Genomic DNA, 12,086 nt, shown 5'->3' with positions numbered 1-12,086 from the left:
ACTCCCACGGTGCCTCTCTTCACCCAGGTGTATAAATGGGTACCGGCGTAATGCTGGGGGTAACCCTGCGATGGACTAGTATCCCATCCAGGGGGGAGTTAAAAATACTCCTAGTCGCTTAATGCTACGGAAACCGGGTATAAGCATCGGCGTGTTGGGTCATTGGCTCGGAAAGCGCTTACCTACCTACCACCTACCTATGTTTCAATAGGGTTGCGGAAATGCAACCCTTGACATACCTGATATACAGTGAGAAAGTCAATTCACGTGACACAAAAGGGTATTAAGGGTTACGTATACTATAAGTAGATTGTTTTATAATTTTATTTTAAGTTTTTTTTTTTACAAAATTGGGATACGGCAAAATTTATGCAGGATTATGGATTATTCAGCCCCCCCCCCCCCCCCCCTAACAAGGCCTCATTAATGTTGACTGAATAGAGTGTAATGTGAAGTGCTAGATTTCAATCCCATATGAACCATGTGAGCGCTATTTGAAATGGGTGCTTTACAGATTTAAATACTGTTTATCAGCGCTATTTGTAGGCAGTCTCCAATTGTCATACACCTCCTGAAATGCTAACCGGCTTAAATAAGTGTGTAAACCTAATTGAGAGCTTAACCCTAATTACTAAAATGCAGGCAGTTTCCCTAACCTTACGTGAAAGCTAACCATTCGAAATAAGTGCCTAATCCTCATCGCTAAGCTGAGCATTTAACCCCAAGCACTAAAAATTATTGTTCACATGCGATACATAATAATATTATTATTATTATTATTGTCTTTGATAGCATCAGAGACAACAATCCATCATAATAATCTTAAAATGGTTTCTCTAGTTTATATTATACATACTCACATAAAAGTAATTACAGAAAGATATCCAATATGTAAAAATGGGCAGTGTTCTAAAAAAATTAAACTGGTTTGACAAAAAATGAACTTTTAAACCAAAAACAAAATTTACCACAACATAGATATCTTTGCCTGCACGTTAACTCTCAAAGATTATCACACTGCGGAGAACATAGACAAAATAACAGACAGCCCAGGTTACGAACCATCCATACTTCATCAGTTGGACCAAAAGGAGCGTAAGACACAGTGTAGGCCTTGGCGTTATTGGATAAGAACTGATTTTATAATATATTCTGTTAGCATCTACGCGATTTTAAATACACTTGTCACTTCGTTGTATATTTTTATTACCCCTGAAGAAGGCTTATGTTAGTGGCCGAAACGTTGGGATTTCAAGATCTTTTTTCAATAATACTTTTTAACCAGTGTAACATTTTCATCTTTTACCCAGTGACGAAATGTCGCACAATCAAAGTTTTCAGTAAAACAATCTAACCAAACGCGAGAGAGCAGCTATAGATAGATTAACCTAATTATAAAACCCGCGCGCAAGGGCGGGACCACAGTGATTGTGAACTCCATTGACTATGTGAAGGAGGCTAAACGCCAACTTGACAATGCAATATACTACAACAAGATAGAAAATGATTTAACTCCAGAACACGAACAGCTCAGAAACCAAGGCATTAATACACTTAAAAACAGCGGGGAATTAGAAGAAGAAATAGCAAAACTTCTGAAACCAGCGGAATCGAGAACCCCTACATTCTACATGCTCCTTAAGATACGTAAAGTCAACAATCCTGGACGGTTATTTAAATGAATTTTTAAGACCTTTAGCAGAAAAGCTCCCGTCTTACATACGAGACATGTCAGACTTCATCAAACGAATGCGGGCCTTGGGCCAGCTACCCGAAAGGTGTTACTTATCAACACTGGACGTGTCTAGCCCATATACTAATATAGACATTGACGAAGGACTCAGTATTGTTGAGGAAGAACTGGAGAAAACAAACCAGAGCAGACCAACGCCTAAGACTCTGTCGAGCTTATACTCAATAATTTTACTTTCAATGGTGAACATTACATCCAAATCAAGGGAACAGCTATGGCGACCAGAGTGGCACCCAACTTCGCCAACGTTTACACGGGGAGATTTGAAGATAAGTTTGTATACCAAAAAGAGTGGGAAAATCGTCTCATATTTTGGGTACGCTTCATAGAACACTGATTTTTATCAGAAACCTACTGATACTCATTCATACCCACACCGGACCTCAGCACACCCACCTCATTTCAAAGGTCTTCAAACGCAGCATTCCTTATAGTCAGGCTTTGAGGTTGAGGGTAATATGCTTATCAACGAAACACTAAGGAAACGGATGATCCAATATTCCGCTTCTTTTCGTAGAATGTAGCTATGAACGAGGCAAAGTACTAGTTGAAATGCAGAGAGTTCAAGCACTGACTCAAGAGGAATGTTTACGGACCAAATAACGGCAACCTGTGGTCATCAATTTTGTCATCACATACAACCCCCACACCACATTCATTGCGGAAATTACAAAACGTAATCAGAACTTTCTTCAATCAAAAGAACGATTAGCACTAATATTCAACAAACCCACCTGGTTGCATACAGACGACCAAAGAGTCTCAGGGACAGACTCGTGAGCACAAACTTTAGGAATGGGACAACGGTTAACAATCTCATACCGAGGGGCTGTAGAGCTTGTCAAAGACCAAAGTGCTGCTAGTGTAATAAGATAAACGAGACACAAACATTCAAAAACACCAGTAATAATAAGATTTTCAGCATATTCCATTCTGTAGACTGCCAATCGTCTTGGGTAATTTACATTATCGAATGTAACATATACAGGCTACAGTACATCGGTAAAAGTAAAGCAGGATTTAATCCGCGTTTAAACAACCATAGAAACCACATCAAAAAGGGAGTCAATTCTTGCGAACTTACGGAACACTTTCTAGATAATATAAGAGCACTTAAGAGCACATAACTTTGAAAATGACGTAACCATTACAGTTATCAACGATGAAATGATATATGAAATGGATCATATATGAACTGCGGATATGAAATCAAGTGAAGCTATGGTCCTCGTAGTTATGAACGCAATTTTTGCAATTGCGTAAAGAAGCCTGGAAAATTCAGGACTTCAACGGCGTTTGAACCCGTGACCTCGCGATACCGGTGCGACGCTCTAACCAACTGAGCTATGAAGCCACTGACGTTAGGAGCTAGTCATTTGTGGGTTCCAATGTTCCCGTAAGGAATGAATCAACGATGAAATCATATATGAAATGGTTCATATATGAGCTGCGGATATGAAATCAAGTGAAGCTATGATCCTCGCAGTTATGAACACAATTTTTGCAATTGCGTAAAGAAGCCTGAAAAATTCAGCTTGGCACTAAAAAACCAGGTGAGAGTAGTTTCCCACAGCGGTGTACATATAGTGTGGCTGCGATGCCTCTATTCTTGACGGAGCCGTCGGTCACTATCCATGGGCATGTTGTGGCTGGAGGCTTTCCAATGCATATTGAGCGGTTTTAATCCTCTGGATTCTTTCCCTGTACTATTTCCGCAATCTTGGAAGCACACGGCTGCGAACCTTGTAAGCTCCGATAAAAGAGCGCAGGCCTTGCGCTGTTGAAAGGGGCTCGATCGAGGATAGTGCGGCCAATTTGTGGGCACTAGCTTGCAGAGGGTCCCAATAGGATTCTTGAATTCCGCCATCCGGACCAAAATTTTCCCCCGTCCCGAAATCCCAAACGTTTTAATCGGCCAATCCCGATCCCGGTCATGAAGTCACAACATGATGTCTAAGCCTCCTCGTCAATTGCAACAACAGTTGATTTAGAATACGCCTTGCTAGTCTTTTCCACAAACCTTCATGACCCAATTGACTGATGATAATAGCAATTCGCACTAACAGTTTGAAACCGAAATGATACGTGATTGTCCATTAGTAGTAATTGAATCTGTTCACATGTTCCACTTCATTTAACTCGGTCTCGGTTGTAAGTTTAGATTTAATTAAGTAGTAGAGTGTTCCATAAATGCCTATAATATATACAATTACCCACAAGAATACTTCCTAACATTCCGAATTAGCCTGAAAACAATGTCCGTCAAGCTAAAAATGGCAAACTGCGAGTCGAACTCACGACCTTCCGCATGACAGCCCGATGCTCAACCAACTGAGCCACCGGTAAAAGAAATGTGCACATCTCATAGATGTTTTGATTCTCAATTACAAACTCTGTTTTGATTGGCTACTCTACTCACTTCGCATGCGTAAATAGTTCATCCTGAAGTCAAATAGATACGTGTCGTTTCTGAAGAAACGAAACAAAAATGGAATGTCACCAACATCATTGTCCGCGCTTCGTCGTTGTCATTACCAAGTGACTGTTCTTCCAAATCGTCATCGCTGCTAGAGGAATCGTACTTAAGAACGCCTTCTTCGTCGTCTTCATCTCCTGCTTCGTCCCTCTCGTTTGTCTTGCGGAGGGTTCAGCTGGCTCAAGGGAGACCGAATCCCTTGGTTTCACTTCTCTGTGGTAGAGATAGGAAGGCAGCGTTCCGGCTGTTGCCATCGTAATTTGTTGTCTGACAGAGCGCTGACGGACTGCTGCGCCAAACGTCTGGACTAAATCCCTCATGCTCTATATATTAAAGCGAGACGAGAGAAACATGACGCGTTCGGGTACAGGATACCATGACTTAGGATTTGCAAAATAGTACGCCGCTCAATGGGTTGTTCTTTTAAGGCCCTCTTTGCCTGCATTCCCAAAGTTTGTGGATCTTACTACGGTCAAAGTTCACGACAAAGATCACTCCATATGGGTCACATAAGGCATGTGTCAGCGTGGTGGAAATTTCCGGTCGTTTCCGTCGTTGCCGACAGCGAAAGTTGAGTTTATTTTAAAATTTTCGACGTCAGAAATGCCGGATCTCGGAGCTTCAAAGCGACAATTTCCCGGATCCCGCTTCGTAATAACGCTAAATGCCGTGTCCCGACCATATAAATGCAATCCCGAATCCTGCTCCCACATTTCTTTATAATCCCGAATCCCGGGCTCCAAAAGGCCAAATCCCGGACCTCAAAAAACCTATTGGAGACCCTCTTAGGGCCGATTTACACGGTACGACTTTGTCGCATGCGACAACGGCTTACGACAGGCCCACGACATGATTTACGATTGTTGTGTACGTCAGAAAAAATGTCGTAGCATTTTAAAACATGTTTTAAAACGCTGCGACAATCGTAAGTCATGGCGTAGGCCTGTCGTCGTGTAAATCGGCCCTTAGAATCTTGCGTGCCTTAGCACGCATGCTTAGCAAGTTATCTGTCTTGAACTTTGTACCGACTCAGTGCGCACAATTTATAGAATATATCTTGGCACTAGGCACTTATCTTGGCACTTGGCACTTAAGTTTTGTTGTTGTTTACACCTCAAATATGGTTCATAAGCCGCTGTTTTAATTTTGTTTCATCATTCGCATGGCCTCAAAGAATTCATGACATGCTCGTACTTGTGTGCCTTGCATTGAACAGATCTGCCCCCACACACATCTGCGATCTTCTAGTTGAACGCAATTCTTGTGTAAATCTAGCTACGGGGAAAACGCAAACTGATTATTCCTAGTGTTGATACCACTAGGTTTGGCTTCCGCTCCTTCCGTTATTTTGATAGTAAGTTATGGAATTCATTGCCAGATAATGTGCGTACATCGCCTTCTCTTTCTGCCTTCAATATTGGTTTGAGAACTGTAGAATTTGACAAACAATGCTGCTCCTTGTGCGATCAATGATAAATATCTTTTTATATTTATTGTTATCATCTTATTACGAATAGTATAATTGTAATTATAATCTATTAATTAATTATCTTATTTGTACTTTAACCATGTTACTCTGTATACTTGTTTTCTTCGGAGATATTAGCAATTTTTGAAAACAAAGTCATTGTATTGTATTGTATCAGCCTACCCCCCGCACGCATTGCATACCGAAGTTTGATTTTCAAACGTTTTAAAAAGTACTGGGACTAGAATAGCGTTCCATTCTGCGGTGGCGGGATTAACAAGTTTTGACTACGCGCAGTCGGAAACGCGTTGTTTTAATCGAAGAAAATTTTGTATCCTAGAAAGATTATAGAATTCTATGGAATACTATCGAATAATGGACTACATTCCCAGGTTGACTGCCTCAAAACGATTACAATGCTGCCAGTATCGTTCATCTCGTCGGGCTGATTGAATCTTAGAGCTTACCTGTTCATTTCCGAAATGAACTTGGACAAAGTTGGTAGGATTCCTCCTCATACGAAAAGGGTTGTAGTACGGAAAGCAAACAGTCACAGGGATTTGCGCCCGTTAACAGAAAGGGTAACTATATTACGTTCACGTTCAGCTGTCGCTTGTTTGCCTGAATTAGAAGTCTCTTTTTGGGCCCTCGTTCCTGATGTGCATCGTTTATTTAAGAACGTGACTTTTCATTAAATCTGTATGTGATAATTTTTCTTTGCCTTTTATTTCCAGGCAACTCTGGAGAAAGTCTTGGGTTTGACTGTGTCCAAAAATGCAGCACTTGCTTGTGATTCATCATCTGGGATTATTGCATACCCGGCAGGGTAAGTAATTACACGGTGGACGAAAGACCTCTCCGAGTGATTCGGAATGCGACTAATAATTATTATTTTGAGTGATTGTCCTTCCTAGCAATAAACAGAAAGCTGAGAATGTATCTGAACCACATTTCGCCAAAATCTAGGACTTCGTGCAATAGAAATGATAATCCTTTCATGCAGCGACATTTTAAATGAGCTTAGCTTTAAAATTAAACAAGTGTCGTGTATTGTTTGCATTGAATTGGTCCATCGACCTTTTTTGGGTAAGGAAAATTTTGTCGGGAATAATATAATCGATATATGTTTGCAAGTAGGCCCTCGTGCTTCTTGAAGATGTCTTGCAATAAGCTTATATATATGCTTAACAAGCAGATGTTTCCGCGACATGTCAATTTCATTGGAATGATTTGATTCATTTGAGATAACATTGAAATGCTTTGGATGGACAGTTGCTGACAGTTGTTGATGATTATAAGCATGGAGAACTATACGGGTAGTCGGTTAAACTGTCATAATGAAGCTTTTATTTCGCTCTGATTAAAAATTATCCAGCGGAGATAAAACACCGGCTTTGAGTAATCGGTGCCCAGAAATACTTTCATCAACTCGTACATCGGTCCGTGAATCTAGTGAGCACTACATCGTGGCCATCAGACTTCCAATGTTAAGTCTTAAATGTGTGTGCTTAAAACGCTCACAAAAAGCTAATGTAATCATGACCTAAACAAATAAGCTTACATGTCTCGGAAATCTGCAAAACTGAGTTGCTAGCGAATCCTGTGAAGTATCTGTTCGGAATTCCTGTCATTAACTCGCGTTTCTTGATAAGAACGACATCAAAAAGTCATCTACGGGTCAATTTAAATGGTCTCCGCTTGGGCCAGCTGTTTTAGTTTAAGCCTATTGTGGTTTCAGAAAAATTTGGTAAGGTCCTCCATCTTATTTGTTTTTTACTCTTTGTACAGTCATGAATGGTGTGACCCACACACAACAGCTGGAGAAACAATATTCTAAATTATTTCTTTATTTCTTCAATATCCAAACATTAGAGATATGTTGTACTGGCAATACTCTTGATGGAGTAACCTTGTTATCCATAATTTCTCAACGTCCATGTATTTTAATATAATGTGTTAAAAAACGTTGTATCTGATCTGAGTAAAAAAAAAGGTTATATATACATAAAAATAGTTGTAAACTGAATTTTTAGTTGCAACTGCGGCCTTCTTCAGAGTAAAACTATGCATGAAATAAAATCATTGTTCCCCCTGGGGTTTTATCAAAGTTTTGTAAATAGAAGGGAATGGCTTCCATTCATTCACTGCGTTCTTGTCTTTTGTAGAATGCCACGATTCCACAAAAATTATTTTGTGCCAATTGTTAACGTTCTATTTTGTTTCTAGTACCTTTTCTTTTGTGCATGCCTGTAGGAGGTCTTTTGATTTTATGATTGAATGAAGTTTCTGTGTAAACAGGAAAGGTAGATTGTTTCAAATTTTGAAACCCTTGTTTTTCTTTGAAGTATCGCTCATCATAGTTGTTGGCAGGAAATATAATTGACATCGCAAATTCATGAACAATGTTGAAACATATCTTCAGAGTTTTTTCCCAAAGTCATGCAGATATGACAACATTGCAGTTGGTATCCATGAATCTTTGAGCTGCTTCCATTTTACATATTTGAGGGTGATTGCAAATGATATTTAAAAAAAAAAGAATTTAGGGATTATTCCAAATTTTAAAGTCATTTTTAATTGCATAAGTCTATGTACATGTAAGTTGTAAAAACCTGCAGATATGCCATACCCGCAGATAAGCCGCACCCTGAATTTAGCAGCTTAAATTTTGGAAAAAAAGTTTTTGAAAGCGATAAGCTGCATGAAACAATGCCCACTGTAACAGGGTCTGTATTACTTTGTTCATCAGTAGTTGACACAAGACTACATGTACATGTATTTGTTCAACAAATTTGCTATCAAAGTGCTAAACGGCGAAGAAACAGTGGGCCATCTACCACGCAAATACTTGAGAATAGCATGGTATTTTCTTGTCCATGGAAGATTGATTACTGTTGAAATTACAGGACATTATCAACATGTCAGTTAACGGAAATTGGCATGGAAATTCACGGTGCCTTTTTCAAATGTTCCCGCAGATAAGCTGCACGTTCCAAGTTCTTATAATCATAAACTTTGTTTGATAAAATTATCATCAAAAAGATAAATCAGAGTTGCTGCTGTTTTTTTTTTAAATATCGATGTCCTGTTTATTAATTCTTGAGAAATGAAACCACTGTTTTGCAGATGCGTGGTTGTTCTGTTTAACCCAAGAAAAAACAAGCAGAGTTTTGTCCTCAGTACATCAAAGTAAGGAAAACCTTATTTTCTGTATAGTAATAACAGCAAAGTTCCTTGAGTTATAATGGTTATGATCGACCTAGCAGAGGGAGCATAAAATATTGGCAATTGATTTCTTTCAGGAAAACTATTACTTCTCTTGCATTTTCTGGGGATGGGAAGTACTTAGCAACAGGAGAAGTAAGTTCCTTAACGTTGTGGATATCTTAACCATAGCCTGTTTATACCAGTAATAGTAATGCATTACTTGAAAAAATGTGAGAGTACACTGGACTGCATTTAAGTGTTTGTAGAAATAATTAGCACTGGATGACTCTACATTTCAATAACATTAATTAAAAAAAAAAAAACCTTTGTTGCTTATTGAAGAAGAGGGAATAGGATCATTTAATTCAAAGAAGATTCTTGCAAAGTATAGTCAAGAATCGACATTATGTGGAAGGCAAGCACTCCTATCATTGTACCATTTCTATCTCCCAAACATTGACTGAAGCATTACGGTTCTTCATGTCCACCTTTTGATGATAAACCTGTTGTTTAAGGTCACGATAAAAATAAAATGGTTGTATTAGTGTTTCTTTACCATGTGAATTTTCAGAGTGGCCACATGCCATCGGTGCGTATCTGGGATATGGAGGATCCAACTCATCCACAGATAGCAGAAATGATGAAGGGTCACAAGTTTGGAGTTGCATGTGTGGTAGGGAGATACTGCAGTTGATGTTGCATGTAGTTTGTGGAGGGTTAGGATTAGGGTTAAACCTAACCGGACACTGTACATATTAAGATTCTTCCAAACTACATGTATGGTTATGAAAGTAAAATTAAGAGTGTTAATTCCCCGAAAATGAAGCTTTGGACCATTATTTTGACATTTTGATTTTGAAGAAAGAATGTTGGCTATTCCACCTTTCATGACAGAAAGCACATTTAATGCAAAAAGAATGTAGAATATCTTGTAGTCATCAGACCATTGCCTCATCAGTACTCTAAATAATGTTGTATTTGTTCCTCTGGTTTCAGGCATTCTCCCCTAACCTGAAATATGTAGCTTCTGTTGGATTCCAGCATGATATGATTGTGAACATCTGGAACTGGAAGGTAGAGTTCGGACGATATAAACTGCAGGTTGCGGGTTAGGGTTGCAGGTCACTGTTCCACCATAACAGAAACAACTCAAAACTTTACTATTGCTAACAGTAGGCCTAAGAAATAATGTTTAAGCCTAAGGTTAGCATTTTTGTAAAGGTTTGGGTTGTTTCAGTTACAGTAAAACTATGACCTGCAACCTGCAACCTGCACTTTGCACCCTCTGGGTAGAGTTGTTAGGCATTAAAAGATGAAGATGAAGAGAAAGCAGTTGTTATGATTATTATTAGGAGTTTAGTTCATAAAGAATTATTATTATTATTATTATTTAACATCATGTTCTGGCTGTTGTCATTGCCGTCTTTTCTCATAGGCGAGTCATAACAAATGACCAAAGGCTAACAGAATTGTCTCTTCTTCGCATTTCCAACACTTTCCTCAAAATCCTTGCAGTTCCCAACAAAGCATTTTTTTGAATTACTCCAACATTGAATGATATCCCTAGCTTTTCAATCCACCTATCAAATCCTTTGGTGACACTTCCAAGGGCTCCTATCACTACAGGTACGACTTCTACCATTTTGAGTTTCCACAATCTTCCGATCTCTCTCTTCAAGTCCTGGTATTTTTCCACCTTCTCCCTTTCTTTTTCCCCTACTCTTACATCAGCTGGTACAGCAATATCGATGATTATCCCCTTTCGCTCCTGCTTGTTAATTACAATTATATCTGGTCTTCTTGCCTCTATCACATTGTCACACTGAACATTGATATCCCGCAAAACTTTGACTTCTTCATTTTCTACTACACCTTCTGGGATATGCTCATACCACTTTTCCGCATGCTCCAACCCATTCTTCTTACAAAAATCCCAATGAACTTTCTTTGCTACATTGTCGTGTCGTCTCATATTCTTTCTGAGCCAATTTCTCACATCCACATACTAAGTGTTGCACGCTTTCACTGGTCTTATTTCGTTCTTCCTTGTGTAGATCTCTCTTCTACGACCCGCGCTTCTGTCAAATGTCATGAAGTTGTGAAACCCTGCCGTCGGCCCAAATGCAATTAAAATGTGCATATAATCAGTGCAGTTTACGCACATGTATGAAAATTGTTTTGCTTTGTAAGACCAGAAAATTTTTAAAAATCGCAAATGACTGTTTCAGAGTAACATTTTGTTCAAACATGGGCAAAATAGTAAAGGAAAAATGTTTACATTTTGCCCCTGTTGAAGGCCAAAAATATTATAAATTTACGGAAATCATAACACTAGCCCGGCGCTATCGGACGGCACTTTTGTCGCGCTCTGTTCCATTATTTTAAGGGTTAGTTCTGAATTTTCCATTGAGTTGTCAAAATTTAAGGGTTAAAAGTCATAGCAAAATATATATCCCAATGCTCTACATTTCATCAAAGAGGTGTCTCACAGAGACTTTGATTTATTGTCGTAACTGGTAAGAGTTGTCAATAAATTGTTCTAGTATCAAACGTTATGAACTCGTGGCCATAACTCCATAACCAATGATTTTACTAAAACTGTTCAGTATCTGTTATTAAATTATTTATATACCAATTTTATTTTTGCATAAAATGTCTTGTAATTAGCTGCACAGTTAGCTACAGACATATGCTAAAACCCTTTCTGCTCTAACGTGAAAACCGAAGCAAAATTCAGGAAACAACTTTGTAGACCCCGAAAAACAATTTGGCAAAGGATACAGAATGAGCAAGAGCATTGGTTGTGCCTAGGGGTATTTTTAGGATGTGGTGATGTGTAAATTAACTACTTAATTATTGTTCTTCTTGTAGGCTGGTACAAAGGTGGCCAGTAACAAAGTATCTTCCAAAGTAAGTTACTAAAGAACAAGGTGCATACTGAAGAAAAGGTGCATTTTTGCAAAGAGCCTTAACCTATTGACTCCCAGGGGTTCCCCATTGACGAGTAAAATCGTCTGGCGTTAGACAGAGTAAAATACTAAGTCTGGCCGGTTTCGGCCGGTTTGGATGTCGATGGGTTAATGGAGACATAATTTTTCAGTGAGTGATTAAATTCTTAGTTGAATAATTATATTTGCCACGTGGTGGTGGATGCAGACATGGGAGTGGGTGCTTTTGAATAT

The 12,086-nt window shown here is 38.9% G+C and overlaps 1 protein-coding gene and 1 pseudogene across 2 annotated transcripts in view; both read left to right on the top strand.

Moving 5' to 3' along the window:
• Nucleotides 1–2,305: 2,305 nt before the first annotated feature.
• Nucleotides 2,306–3,026, top strand: LOC137979281 (uncharacterized; annotated as a pseudogene).
• Nucleotides 3,027–5,924: 2,898 nt separating this feature from the next.
• Nucleotides 5,925–12,086, top strand: part of LOC137980478 (mitogen-activated protein kinase-binding protein 1-like) — a 47,432-nt gene continuing 41,270 nt past the window's right edge. Inside the window, exons 1-7 of one of the 2 annotated variants that reach the window (XM_068827938.1) lie at nt 5,925–6,278; nt 6,432–6,523; nt 8,824–8,886; nt 9,000–9,057; nt 9,476–9,577; nt 9,901–9,978; nt 11,776–11,814. In XM_068827938.1, coding sequence (XP_068684039.1) covers nt 6,180–6,278; nt 6,432–6,523; nt 8,824–8,886; nt 9,000–9,057; nt 9,476–9,577; nt 9,901–9,978; nt 11,776–11,814 — 531 coding nt within the window. In that variant the 5' untranslated portion in view covers nt 5,925–6,179. The remainder of the gene's footprint in view (nt 6,279–6,431; nt 6,524–8,823; nt 8,887–8,999; nt 9,058–9,475; nt 9,578–9,900; nt 9,979–11,775; nt 11,815–12,086) is intronic. The other variant, XM_068827939.1, reaches the window with a different exon arrangement.

Source organism: Montipora foliosa, chromosome 12 (genome assembly GCF_036669935.1).
Source record: "Montipora foliosa isolate CH-2021 chromosome 12, ASM3666993v2, whole genome shotgun sequence".
Taxonomy (NCBI): Eukaryota; Metazoa; Cnidaria; class Anthozoa; order Scleractinia; family Acroporidae; genus Montipora; species Montipora foliosa.
The sequence above is the reverse complement of the archived record's forward strand: the minus strand, read 5'-3'. Positions and strand labels throughout refer to the sequence as shown.